Source organism: Portunus trituberculatus, chromosome 20, assembly GCF_017591435.1.
Source record: "Portunus trituberculatus isolate SZX2019 chromosome 20, ASM1759143v1, whole genome shotgun sequence".
In the NCBI taxonomy this organism is placed as follows: Eukaryota; Metazoa; Arthropoda; class Malacostraca; order Decapoda; family Portunidae; genus Portunus; species Portunus trituberculatus.
Window position 1 is genome coordinate 12,996,532 of NC_059274.1, and position 14,943 is coordinate 13,011,474.

The 14,943-nt window shown below is 39.9% G+C and overlaps 1 protein-coding gene across 1 annotated transcript in view; it reads left to right on the forward strand.

Annotated features, from left to right (window-relative positions):
• The first annotated feature begins 213 nt into the window (after positions 1-213).
• LOC123506641 overlaps positions 214-14,943 on the forward strand; it is a 36,067-nt gene continuing 21,337 nt past the window's right edge. Inside the window, exons 1-7 of the mRNA XM_045258889.1 lie at positions 214-440; positions 2,050-2,244; positions 3,304-3,427; positions 4,163-4,239; positions 6,037-6,059; positions 6,227-6,339; positions 12,447-12,566. Of these exons, the coding sequence (XP_045114824.1) occupies positions 214-440; positions 2,050-2,244; positions 3,304-3,427; positions 4,163-4,239; positions 6,037-6,059; positions 6,227-6,339; positions 12,447-12,566 (879 nt within the window). The remainder of the gene's footprint in view (positions 441-2,049; positions 2,245-3,303; positions 3,428-4,162; positions 4,240-6,036; positions 6,060-6,226; positions 6,340-12,446; positions 12,567-14,943) is intronic.

A 14,943-nucleotide genomic window follows, 5' to 3' on the forward strand; every position in this document is an offset into this window, starting at 1 on the left:
GGAGAGCTGCACTCGGACCAGGGCCGGGAGTTTCAGTGGAGGATGTTCTGGCAGTGCTGTGAGCTGCTGGGAATCCACCAGACGCGCACCATCCCACTCCACCCCCAGAGCGACGGCATGGTGGAGTGCTTTAACAGGACGTTGGCAGAAGAACTGGCCAAGTACTGCAGCTCTGACTAGCAAGATTTGGACTTGTGGCTGCCGTTTACCCTGATGGCACACCGGTCTGCGCAGCAGGATGCCACAGGTTACACTCCCGCCCGGATGATGTTTGGTCGAGAGATGCGGCTGCCTTTGGACCTAGCCACTGGACGACCACCTGGGGACGAGCTACCACAAACGGCCCCTAAGTTTGTAGCGACGTTGCAACAGCGGATGGTGGCCACGCGGCGACAGGTGTCGAGCAATCTTCGCCTCGCAGGGCAAGCCATAACCCGCTGGTACTGTACCAGATGCGCGCCAGTATGCGGTGGGGAACCGAGTTTGGCTGTATAATCCCTGCAAGAAACGAGGCCTCTCTCCGAAGCTGCAGAGCTACTGGGAAGGCCCGTACACCATTCTGCAACGACTTTCGGCCGTCACCTATACAAGCTGGGCTATGGCACAAGTAGGCGGCCGAGCATTGTTCACGTCGATCGGCCGTGGGCTGCTATGGAGGACACTTCACGTGGGGCCAGCAGGGACCACCCTCGTCGCCAGACAGTGAGATGGGGAGCGACAGCGAGGTGGAGGGTGACGGTGGAATAGACAATTAATGTTGCAGAGTGTGTTGTGGGGACCCAGGGAACGAGGCTGTCAGTGAATCGTGTGTATCTCGCCCCCTCAGAACGAAGAAAAGACCTCAGTGGTGGACAGACTACATGTGTGAAAAGTGATGATGAATAGTTGGGATGACTATTTTTGTGGGGGGAGGGCAGTGTTGCGGCGACGCAGGGGGTGGTAATGAAGTTAGCGTTTGCAGTGCTGATTAGTTGGCACCACTGTTTTGGCTGGCAGATGTTTTCTTTTCTTTTTTTTTTACGATAAGGCCTATAGTGCCTGTAGGCACACTTGAAGAGTGTATGAGAATCGCTGTACAGCTTCCGCCCATTAGTGGCGCAGGCAATTTTATTTATAGTGTGGTGTTGAGGCGAGACCGGATATGAGAAAAAGGAAGTAGGTGGATAAACCACCCGTGATTGGCTCATGGGTGAGCCAATGGCAGTATAGAGTAGCGACGGGGGATATATAAATGGGCCCCAGCCTAGTCTCCGTCCGTTTTTCTAGTTTCTTACAGATGAATCTGTGATGTGGATGAAGAAGGACGTAGGATCACCTCTCCTGCAGGGAATCTACAAGCAACATTTTCCTCTCCTTATCCTTTCCTTCCTATCCTTTCTTAAATTCCTAACTCTAGTTTCCGAATAACAACTAAATGTCTGCTTAATACTAACTACTAACACTTCCAACTTAATAAAATCATTAACTCACAAACTTCTATTATTATTATTATTATTAGTAGTAGTAGTAGTATCAGTATTATGTGTTTTCAAAGGGCAAGTTGCCAAGGCATAGGTTTTTGTAACCTAACAAACATTATACTATAAAAATATACTAGCACAATGCATATCTGTTGCAGCTCTGCTCAGTCTTTTCCTTTATATAGGGTTTAGCTGTGTTTCTCTTGGGGATTATTATTTAGAAATCAGAAGAGAATGTCCTCTCTCTCCCTCTCTCTACCAAAAATGTACAAGTTCATGATCCCCAGAGTCCGCGTTATAGGGAGAGCTGTGTTTCTGGTAGAGCAATTGCAACATAAAAAGCATTGGAGGAACGCAAACTAAATAAATACAAATTAATGGAAAATATATTTATTATATATAAAAAAAACAATGGTAATAAGAGCTTCGTGGTTAAGCCCACACACTATCATCTCTTACTTTCTTTCATACTTCTCTTCCCACCACCTTTTCCTCATAGCTAGCTTCTTCCTTCACCCCCCTCCTTTATAAAAAAAAAAAAAAAAAATCCGTCTGCATGACGTTCCGGTAGTGGCACCCCCTGTGTCAGTTACAGAGCGGCCACTACTGATGGAAGGGACTGTGAACGCACAAAACGCGGGAACATTTTCATCCCCTCCACAGAGGTAGTTGAGAGCGGCAAATGCTGGGCGAATGACGAGCACAACCGCACTCTTCCCACTGACAGCACGGCAATGGGGACCCCCGGCCGTCGGCATGACGTTCCGGTAGTGGCACTCCCTGTGTCTGTTACGGAGTGGCCAGTACTGATGGAAAGAACTGTGAACGCACAAAACGCGGGAACATTTTCATCCCCCCGCCACAGAGGTAGTTGGGTGCGGAAGTGTCAGTCATCTTGCCGTCAAGTCATCCATTTTTCGCAACCATACCCTCTTCCCCCTAACCACCGCCCCCCACCAAATTGACCCATTTAATCGTTCTTCTTATCTCCATAGCAGGTTGATCTCTCCAGGACGAACCAGAACATCCGGGTCTCCACCACGAGCCAGCTAGCAAAGGGTCAATACCACCTCACTCATCTCATAATCACTCAGTAAAAACTTCATATCCCTCCATCTGCCACTCCCTCTCCACCTCTCCGTGGTTCGGATTCCACGTAAAACTGTAGGTCCCTCCGCTATACGGATGTACTTTCTTCCTCTTTCCTTCTCTGATAAAGAATTAATAAAAGACACCCCAAAAAAAAATAAAGAAAAAAAAAAACTTTCTGCTCTGACTGTCACTCATTTGTCTCAGCCGGCTACATCCATGCGGGGGTCAGCCCTGGCGCTTGGTTAGGCGGGCGGCGTCCGTGGCTGTGGCGGTCTTGTGCTTGGCTGGTTTCGGCTGGTGATTGCTCTCTCTGGCGGGTGCCTTGTCTCCCTTGGTGCGGTCCTCCCGACAACGACACTACATGCTCTAGGTCTACACAAACAACTCTCCTAACTTGCGCCTGGGTTAAGCCCCATTGACTTGTTTCTCCCACTGCACCTCACTTCTTCTAATCCCGTATCCTTCCAACTATCCCCACTTCCCCCTCCCCTTCTTTCACTTTCTATTTTCGATTCGATTCGATTCGTCCCCTGTTCTTCGTCTCCTTCCTTCGCTCTCGACGTGCCCCAGTCATCGCTGTCTTCTCCGCCCTTCGCTCTCGTCGTGTGTGCCACCTTGTGCTGTCCTGTACTGTACTGTATTACACTCCAATAAACTGAAGGAGTTGTGCCAAGTGTTTCTTTTTACCCTGCCTTTCTGAATAAGTCTGCCTGAGTCTGTTGAGTACTCGTTCCTCGCTTTCTCTTGTTAGCCCGGACCTTCGCCAGAAGTATCCCTGTGTCTGTTGCCGTCCTGTCCTGTGCTGTCCTAGGCTGCCGCTGAGGTTAAGTGCGTACCTGTCGTGGCTGTGGAGGCTGGAAGGACGTGGGGGCTGCGTAACAATATATATATATATATATATATATATATATATATATATATATATATATATATATATATATATATATATATATATATATATATATATATATATATATATATATATATATATATATATATATATATATATATATATATATATATATATATACAGGGTGTCCCGCCAGTTAAGGTACATACGCAGCGATATGATAGTTCAAGTGGATCTGATTAAAAATATTCTATTAACATATGCTGTTTTTTGCTTTATTTAGTTAAAATTTGAAGGTGAAAATAGAGCGGTGACGTGTGTTGCGGGAACCGCTTGGGCAGAATGAAGGAGGAGGATCAGCACTCAGCAGCAGCAGCAGCATTAGGACGCCGCCGTGTGTCGCTGTAACCTGTAATATCAAGATAATGTGTACAATGCAAACACCCAAATACCTACAAAAACTATTCAAAGATGAGATTATTATTTTTGTTGGTTTATAAATGAAAAGAATGTAGCCTACATTAAACATGACACAGCGTTATTTTATTACACCGTTTTATTCGTATTTGGCAACTCATCACAGCTGGCCAGAGTCTCGTAGCGATGAGTTCCCGCGCTTGTAAATTAATGTTAATGCTCACAAGCCTCCTGTCATGTGTTCCTGCGTCCTTTAATATTCAAGGCTCACAAGCCTCTTGTCATGAACGAAATTTAATAATGTTAGAAAACTTAAATAATGTCTTAATTGTGACATTTACAGGATGCGGGAACACATCATGACAAGAGGCTTGTGAGCCTTGAATATTCAAGGACGCAGGAACACATGAAAGGAGGCTTGTGAGCCTTGACATTAATTTACAAGCGCGGGAACTCATCGCTACGAGACTCTGGCCAGCTGTGATGAGTTGCCAAATACGAATAAAACGGTGTAATAAAATAACGCTGTGTCATGTTTAATATAGGCTACATTCTTTTCATTTATAAACCAACAAAAATAATAATCTCATCTTTGAATAGTTTTTGTAGGTATTTGGGTGTTTGCATTGTACACATTATCTTGATATTACAGGTTACAGCGACACACGGCGGCGTCCTAATGCTGCTGCTGCTGCTGCTGATCCTCCTCCATTCTGCCCAAGTGGTTCCCGCAACACACGTCACCGCTCTATTTTCACTTTCAATTTTTAACTAAATAAAGCAAAAAATAGCATATGTTAATAGATTATTTTTTAATCAGATCCACTTGAACTATCATATCCCTGCGTATGTACCTTAACTCGCGGGACACCATGTTTATATATATATATATATATATATATATATATATATATATATATATATATATATATATATATATATATATATATATATATATATATATATATATATATATATATATATATATATATATATATATATATATATATATATATATATATATATATATATATATATATATATATATATATATATATATATATATATATATATATATATATATTGTGGCCTATAGCGCCTGTAGGTATACTTGGAAGCGTATATGTGGGAAGCGTTGTTCAACTTCCCGCCATTAGTGGCGCAGGCAATTTTATTCATAGTAGCACCCATATCACCCCCAAGCACATCTTTGGTATAACCACCTAGAGCCTGTGTATCATGGTGACATATAGGTAACTTTAAACCACTCGACAAATGGCATAGCTTCAAAGCTGTATGTGTTGGGATACGAACTTACGTGAGGACGTATGCCCCATCCCACGCTCGCCACCTTATCCACAACGCCACCGCCTCCCTATATAATACTTGTGATGATTTAATTTGATGGCAATTGTGCAGTTTTTTGTTGAGATGAACATTCTTCGTATAAGGCCATCCACCTACTTCCCAGCCGCTATGTGTGAACGTGTTCCGGCTAGCAGGGCCCTCTCGAGTGTCCGAGTCTCGATACTGCTAGCGGCTAGCATTTTCAGCGGCATATTGACACGTGTGAATCTACCTTATCTCAATAAGTGGGACCGTTAAGTTATGTGGAGACTACTATAGTATTTATAGAGGGGAGAGAAGACGTACGCCGTACAGAAAGAAAACGCATCAATATAGGAGCTATATTTATGTGTTCTGTGGGGACGCATTTAAGAATGTACAAACGTTTGATATATATATATATATATATATATATATATATATATATATATATATATATATATATATATATATATATTTTTTTTTTTTTTTTTTTTTTTTTTTTTTTTTACGTACCTACTTATAGCTTACTTTTCACGAAAAATCCATAGAATAAATAATTTACTCCATAATAAAGATATACAAATTCTGGTTTTATTCACAAATTTGTGATGATATCCATGAAATGGCAACACTGCACTACTACTACCTTGGCGGCGCCTGCGTTTTGTTGACTTGCTTCACTGTTGCCAACCAAATAAATTTTCTTACTGGACCTTGCTATTCATCTTCCGTAGTAGATGACATTGGTTCATATTTTTGCTGCTTGTGTAGATATTAAGTCAGAAGGTGATAGAAAATAATATGAATGTGCAAAATAGAACGCGAAGTGGGAGGACAAATAGTAGGGATAATACACGCAGCTTAAAATTTAGCTCGTGTGACTTGTAGGTGGAACTCAAGGAATATACAAGGTAGAACTCATCATTTTTTCAGGTTCTGCCCTTCCCTAAGGATTTATTTCATTTTATTTACTATTTAACGTTATGTGTTGCTCGACTTGCACACTTCATCCATCCCTATAAAACTGTACACTCATATGAGCAAGTAGTTGCCAGTAGTTGGCAACTGTGAGAGGCAGTCCTCCATAGTCCGTCACTGAAGTCCGGACGGATCAAAGTTACTACGTGTAAGTGCTGTGTTTCTCTCCTATATGGGGGTTATCAGGGTATCACAACTAGTGGCAGTGTTCAGGTAAGTGTGCTAGAAGTTGAAGAAAGGTTGGGGTAGGCTAGGTGAGCGAGGGAAGATGCTTGTGTCATTACGTCACGCCCACACTCCTGTTAGTAACTCCTCACACACCCTTACCATATCGCGATAATGCTGTACAATAATAATATTTACAAAGTAGAACTGGGACCAGTGAAAGCGGTACTTGCTTTCATTACGGTCATGGTGGTGTTTGGGTTGTGTTTTGCTTGTGTGGTGGAGTTGTTATATACGTATGAAAGAAAAATCATAACACCTGTTTCAAGTATGCGTTTGTTTTGGGTTGTAGTTGGTAATTATAATCCCACGTCACATCGTATTGAGAGTTGCTGTTTTTGGTGTTGAAAGAACTAATACTGCTGAGCGTCACTGCTTCCCCAGACATTACTTGACAAAGGGTAGGGGAAGTGGAAGTGTCATGTGATGGGGTTTCTTAGTCATTACATGGATGGGTTGCCAGCGGTACCAGGCAAACATTACTGTAATGTAATTTGACATAACACGACTGGAGTGTGTGTGTTTTGTACGTGGGTGAAAGAACAGTAGTGTCACGTAGTAATTGGTGCACTAATAACGGTATGGAGTGAATGTTGTGTTTGCTGGCTGGAAAGAGACACCCCAGTTACTTTTACGATGGTCTAAAACTTTTGATTGGGATAACTTAGGGAAAATTTTTACTTTATACTAGTCTTTCCTTACTCTGGTGATTTTTACAATTTTGCACATAATTATTCATTGTTTGTTTTTACATGATCCACACAAATTTGAGGTTTATTTCCATTGGAATTGCCTGGTTTTCCTGTTCCACCCACTCAACCTGCAGGCAGGGTGATTGGAAAATAAAGGAGGGTAAAAGTCAAGAATAGGACCTCCTTCTTTTCCTCCATCCCCCCCCCCCCACACCTGCTCCAACAAACTTGGGGGACTGTGGGGAATCAGGGGTTTCGGGGGGGAGCCAAAAAAGGCAAAATATGGCAATCCGAAAAAATTATAAGGACAAAAACAGCCGTCTTTTAATGAAAAATTAGGAAAATTTACTAACCTAACCTTAACAAACCTAACTATATTTCAAAACAAATGCAAATAACCCAAGGTCACAATCCATACACCTGTCTGTCGCCATATTAGAAATCACTGGCTGGAGCATGGCTCGCCACAGCTTGCTGGACTTAGAGAAAACTCCCCAAACACCGCACATTCCTGGACCTATTGCAGTGTTGTTATTCATTTGCGGCAGTTAGTGTACTTACTGAAAATTTTTTAAATAGTAAGAACAAATCATCTAGAGTTTATTGTACGAAACTTTAACAACCAACCAAATCATTGTGGACTTAGATTCTGGAGGCACTGGAATATTCATTCAATTACTATAGCCTTACAAAAGCCGTCCCCACATTAAAAACATCACAGACATGTTGTATAGTAAGTACTTTATCATCTTGCTTGCTTGTTTTAATGATTAGAAAGGAGGTCCTATTCTTGACTTTTACCTAATGGAGTTCTGACCGAAGAAACTGAACTAATCATAAAAACAACCTAGGTAAAATAAAATCAAGTTTGAAACCTGACTCAACCCAACTTAACCTAACCTAACTAGTCATGTGCATACCTCATTAGCTTTCATTATTGCTGGAGTTGTCAGCTGGAGTTAAAGAAACAAAGGCCAGTAAAACCTGTGATTCCCTACAAATGTCAATGAGATTATGTTATCCCTGTAATATATATAGCTTAATTGTATGATGGTGCAGCAACATGCTACACACAAAACCTGGCCATCATGTATTGTAACTGATAGTATTTCAAACCTGCCTCCACAAGGCGTGACACTTGTGTGTGGGTGGCATGAGAAGTGATAACACTTGATTGGATATCAAATGATAAATCAAATGTGATGGGAACATTCAGTATTAGTATTGAAGATTGGTAGTGGCAGCAGTGCCTTCTGTTAGGAGATGCAAGCTGAACGGAACTGCCATGAGAGCCCTTCTATGTGAGCCAAGTAATAATTGAAAAGATCCTTGCTGCAATGGAGAGTGGTTATGAGGAAAGTAGCCTTTTTAATCTATTGATTTTTTTTATTAGAAAACCTAAACTACTGTTTTTTAAGGGGTTTTTATTTATATTTTGTTTGTTCTTCATATAAGTAATTCAGTTTAAATAACCAAACAAGTACTTTAGACTGGGTCAAAAGGTTTGAAGGGTTACTTGAAGGACAGACACTTGTTTAGGTCATGTTCATAAATGTCAATCAGGTAGAAAGAACAAGGGGGAGAGGAAATGTTACTGCTGTAGATGTATGTATAGTTTGGGATGATAACCTGAGATATAAACTCAGGGAGATTAGATTGTACAAGAAAAGATAGTGTGAGGTTTTACTGTGTGTAAGGCAACTTTGTCAAGTTTTGCCTTTAGAAAAGAAGGATTTTCAGCCTCTTTTATTTTTCATCATTAAATGGAGTTCAAATAATCCCTTCCTTTCACTGTTGCCATTGCCCTCAAGTATTCACCAATTATTTAATTTGATTTTAGGTAACCTCACCCAAGGATAGCCATGTTAGCTGCTGCATACAGACAAGCATTGCGGCGAGATAGAATAAGGAGAATATTAATGGATCAGGAGGAAATGGTGGTGCGGAGTGGTGATAATGTCACAGATTACACACAGGAGGCTTCACTGCAGCCTACACATGTAAATAGAGACTTGTTAAGACTTGTGTGATACTAACTAATCTTTTAGCATGCATATGATGTTGGTAATGTGTGCTTGTTAAGACTGCTATAATCTCAATTATTTTATTGAGTATATTTAGTATTCTTATTTGATTTCCAGGAATTGTTTTTGATACTAATTCAATAATGAATGATGGCTATTGTAATGAAAATTGCTTTATTTCTAGCTGTATAAGATGCAGTAGAATGTAAGATTCAACTGTATAGTGAATGAGGACAAATTAAATGACTGTTTTCTGTTACTAGAAGGCTAAAATATGCATACAATGTAGCAAGGAATATTTAGTGAGAAGACCATTATGGCTGACCAAAAAATACTCAGACCTTTTATTTAATTGGTACTAAGGTGTTAGAATCACTGTCATCATTGGTATCTTGTCATAGGTTTAGACCATAGCAGTGTCTTCTCATGTTCAATGTTTCCTACCTTTAGACAAATTTCTCATCGCAAATTTTGGCACTGTTGGTGGTGGTGGTAGGATTGAACTCTTAAGTCTCTGATAAGTTATTAATTGGACCAAGATGATTAGCTTATCTTGAATTTTCCTTAGCCTTTTGAATTTTGGTAAATGTTAAATAAAATATTTTCTTATCTTATTTTCCTTTACTGCATTAATTAGGGAGACATGTTGCCATGTTTATCCATTATTTCTGGCAATGTGAAGAGTCAGATGTTCACTGCCTTGACTGAACTTTGTTTGGCACCTATACAGTTTGTGCCATTAAATTAGGCTATGATGTGCCTGAGAGCCTTCTTGTGCTTCTTCAGTGTATCAACTTAGCATCAAGTGTGCATGGGAGTAGTTGTATTTATCAAATATCTTTTATTTATTTGAGGTAAGGACAACTCAGTGGAATTTACTACATGCAGTCAAGTGTGGTGAGCACATGAGTCTATAAAAGCTGAAATTTTCCATAAAGTGGATACACTTCTACATTTTGTGTGGTCTTATAATTCACAAGATATGAGTTATGGGGTAGACTTGACCTATGAGATTATCACTCATATTCATTTGTCTTACACAAGGCTCATTAGAACATAAAGGAAATTGAGCGTGTACACTGGGAATGCCATCAGCAACTTGGACAAAGCAGATATATACAATCACTAATATCAGTGGATAAAGTTGATTGAGGTGATTGACATTATCTTGGTTATCTGTATACCACTGTGCACATAAACACACAAGATAAGAAAACTGAATTCTGAGAATATTGAATTCTGTGCTGTTGGCTCATAGCCATTTGCATTTTATTATTTCACTACCTTAATTTATCAAATCAGTTGTGTGTTGTGTGTCATATAGCAGAAAATACATTATTTTGCATGTATCTCTGTGCTTGGTGTGGGGAATATGATTTCTGGAGGCACAATATGTGTATGTACAATGTATAGCATTACTTGTGTGCAGGACAAATAATGTATGTATAGAGTTGTAAATATATAAACTGTATTTTTCATCATTAGACAAAATTTACAATTTTTGGTAATCAGTAGTGAATGGCCATGACTTTATTACTATTATATGAATAGTATGTACATCACAAGACAAGACAAGGCAGATACAGGAGCTTTAGTACCTCTCCTAAATAATGTTGCACAAACAAGAAAAGCCACTAGGGTGAGTGACGTTAGTCCTTCAAATTTGCTCTTCCTTAAAAAGAAACATGTTTAAAAAAATATAGGGGATGTGGGATAGGGGATAGTGTGCTGAAGGTGAGAGCTGTCCTTTGCACACTAGCTTTAATCTTAATTTACCCAGTACATACAAGTATAGGAATTATTATGATGAAATGGTGGTGATGGTGGGGATGTTAGGTTGTTGTAAGTAAAACAACCAGACCAGGGTGTTAGGCAATGTGTGTTTTGACAGATGTTTTTACCCTTATTTCTCTGAGTATTTTTTTTTTTTCTATTTATTTATTTTTATTTTTTTTTTTTTACACTTGGCTTGGCTTGGCTTAGTACTTGGATTGAATCTAAACTGTAGTGATGCATGTGAGCAAAATAAGAGATGAAAGATTGTTTTAAAAGTACTTTTGTGATTGGATGTGCAAAGAAGATGAATGGGATGGAAATAGCTTGGATACATTGATGAAATGTACAGTAAACCCTCAACATAATGAACTCATATAGATTAAGGATGTGATGGTAAAGATGAAAATTTGTCATATCCAGAGGTTGTTAATTAAGATATATTTAACAAACACTATTTGTTGTTATTGTAGGAGAATCGTTTGGTCATACACATCCCCTGTGCTCTCTGTTGTACATTATATTCAAGCAGTGAAGTAATGTATGGTGCTGTCCTCATAAATTCAAAGAAAAAAAGGATGTGTGCGCTTCAAGTTCCCTCGGTCGCCTGCTGGTCACCCAGCCAGTCTTCCCCATTACGGAGCGAGCTCAGAGCTCATAGACCGATCTTTGGGTAGGACTGAGACCACATCAACACACAACACACACCGGGAAAGTGAGGCCACAACCCCTCGAGTTACATCCCGTACTTACTGCTAGGTGAACAGGGGCCACACATTAAGAGGCTTGCCCATTTGCCTCTCCACTTACCGAACTCGAACCCGGCCCTCTCGATTGTGAGTCGAGTGTGCTAACCACTACACTACGCGGAGTGTGTGAGTGTATCAAAGTTCAGTGTGTTTGTGTGTGTGTAGTACAGTGTTCAGTCAATACAGTTGGTCATTGGGTCAATAATTCAGTTCACACAAAGGGATATTTAACAAGGAGAATAAATGAGAAAAGAAGAAATATGATGCCATTCTTTGAGTACAAATTGTGTCTTGATCTGCAAGCACATGACAAGACACGGTGTATGTGCTGAAATTAAAGAGGCATAATGGATACCACGAGATGAGGCAACACTTCCGCAGAGATGTTAGCAGGGGCAGAGTCACATGACAAATAGACTGGATATGCTGCACCAGTAATTGCCCAGCATGTTCAGGCTTGGGTTGACTGTGTGTCAGTCAACTACACCGCCATTTTATGACTTTTAATGTTCATAAAATATGGCAAGTGTTTGCTGAAATGAAGGGAGTTTATATCTGAAATTCAATAAGCAGAGGTTCATTACTTAGAGAGTTTACTGTACAGCATGCTCCATAAACAACAGCTTAGCTATGTACTGTATCTTTTCCTCTTGAAAATGTATTTTCTGCTGTGTTTGATCCATCTGTTCATTTTTTCACTCATGAAATGAAGGGGGAAAAAATTGAATTAAAGATTCAATCTGCAAACTGTCTGTTTATGTCAACATATTTATATTGTTTTTAGATTGTATCTTGCATAGTGTAACTACACTAGTGTCTTGTACAGAATGTGTTGCTCATTAATGAAGGTTTTTCAGAGTGCAGTGACTGGTGTGCCAGACAGTGGCACTAATTCTGAGGGAGGCGTCCAGGAGACAGGCAGCACGGAGACCATACAGCAAGGCACTAGTGGCGGGTGTGGGGTGCAGGCGAGGGGGGTAAGGTTTTTGTGATTTATTTTATTTTATTTTTTTTCTATCCCTCCATATAAAATTGTAGTTTTGTGCAATTTTTGTTTCACATATACTTAAGACAGGTTCACACATGTCAATATGTGAGTGGCAGTGCTACCCATTCAAAGTATCGACAGAGTGCTCCTATCTGGAGCACATTCACATATTGTGACTGGGAAGTATCAGCTGGTTAGTTGGAAATGAATGTAAACAAGTATCCAATCCTCACCTCCAACAAGACACTGCAGAGAGGGAAACAGTCTTTGGAGAGGGCAGCGATCTCATCAAAAGTACTTCTACGAAAGCTTTTCTTGCCGTATAACTCATATATTGGGGTCCCAGACATGCTGTTTATCCATCACTAGGTCTAACATCTCTTCCTCTGGACACCACATGTTCTAACCTTTTTTGTGTTATTTCACAATGTAAACAAAGGCGCTAGTGGCTGAACAAGACCAATGTGTCAGTCTTGTTTTGCTGGTTGCAGATCCACCTACAAGGCCCTAAAATTTACCTGATATCTCTAATGAGTAGCATTGCCACCCGCATATTGACACGTATGAACTCACCTTTAGATACAGAAGTTATTTGCATTATAATAAGGAGCGTTAGCATTAGTAGGAAATTCAGAGAGAGAGAGAGAGAGACTGACTGTAGGTACGTATATGGAAATGAAGAGTTCATGTAGATAGAAGGAAATAGAAGTTGTGTGGGAAAGACTTTCATAACCTGTAAGTGAATGAAGAAACAGCTGAAGCAATGGTTTCCAGCATAGATAAGGAAGCATGTGCAGAACACACATATACTTGTATTAAAAAACAGTAAGTAATAGGGAACCAGTAGAGATAGCCAGAAAGACAGGAAGACTGTTTGGAAAGGATATATGTGTAAAGGAGGTGCCTGTAGAGCAGGGTACTCAACTTGGGGTATACAAGATTTCCAGGGGTACTCAGATGGCTTATTTAATATCCTTTGCAGTATATCATTGCATATTGAGTTAGTATCAGTCACTAGATTTACATTCTTTTCCATGTCAAATTACTGGGAGTTTGGGTAGATGATCTTATAACTCAGGGGGTTCTTAACAAGAAAGAGGTTGAGAATCCTGCAATAGAAGCTAATGCTTGAACACTCAAGAAGGAAGCACTGCAATCCCTTCAATTTGTGGACTTGTTGTTGGGCTCATCAATATATGGACATAACTTTGTCTGGATATTATTAAAGTAGACATATGTCTGGTCAAAAATGCAGACATGTGTACACAGGTGCAATGGAGCAGTATGGTACTGTGCAATGAATACAACACCTAAATATAAACTTGTCAGTAAATATAAACTTGTCAGTAAATCCACAGTTGTAGACTTGAAGTATTTATTCTGGACATTTCGAAGGCCACTGCCTTCATCTTCAGCAGTGCAAGGTAGAATGAAAAATACAAGCGAACTCAACCAAGAGAAGGGGGAGGGACAGAGGATGAGAGTAACGTGGCACAGTGTGATTGGCCAACCCCACCTGTGAGCTCCACCCTACTCAAACTAGAGATGTACCGATGTATCGGAATCGGCGGTATCGGCCCATTTTTTGGGTATCGGTATCATCTTATTTTATGCCGATACTTCCGATACCTAAAAGGAATTTACTACTTAGTGATATATTCGATACAAGATATTGATGATACCAAATTAATATAATATCATCCTGGTGTCCAGTGCAGTAATCACTATAAGTAGTAGTATCAGTATCGGCCCAATTAGGTGGTATCGGTATCGGAATCGGCCAGAATTTTGGTATCAGTACATCTCTAACTCAAACCCTATCAGGACCTGATCTGTCTTTACCACTAATCCCTAGATCTGGTAGGGATTTAGTCACCAATGCTCTCATTAATGGATCTAGCTTAAACATGCCTTCATTTAGATTATAATTCTTATGGTTCTGTATACAAACTGATTCTAAAATCTTAAGTTTTTTTAAATTGTTACGTTTGAATAACATTTAACTGGAACCCCAATCAATTGAGTGGTCATTATCAAAAGCATGGATAAAATTGGCATTATTAGTGTGACAATTCCTTACACTTCTCTTGTGTTCTTTTAACCTCACATCCAAGGATCTGCCTGTTTCTCCTATATAAACTAAGTTGCAATCTTTACAGGGAATTTTATATACACCTCCTTCAGCTTTAACACTCAAATTATTGTGAACAAGGATAGATTTGATTGTGGATGTGTACTTAAAAGCTATATTTACATCAAGATCTCTGCTGACTGACTTAATACTTTCAAGGCTTTTAACATACGGGAGACATAAATACGGTTTGGTATTGTCTGGGTGGGAACTAGGAGCTAAATATGTCTTTCTA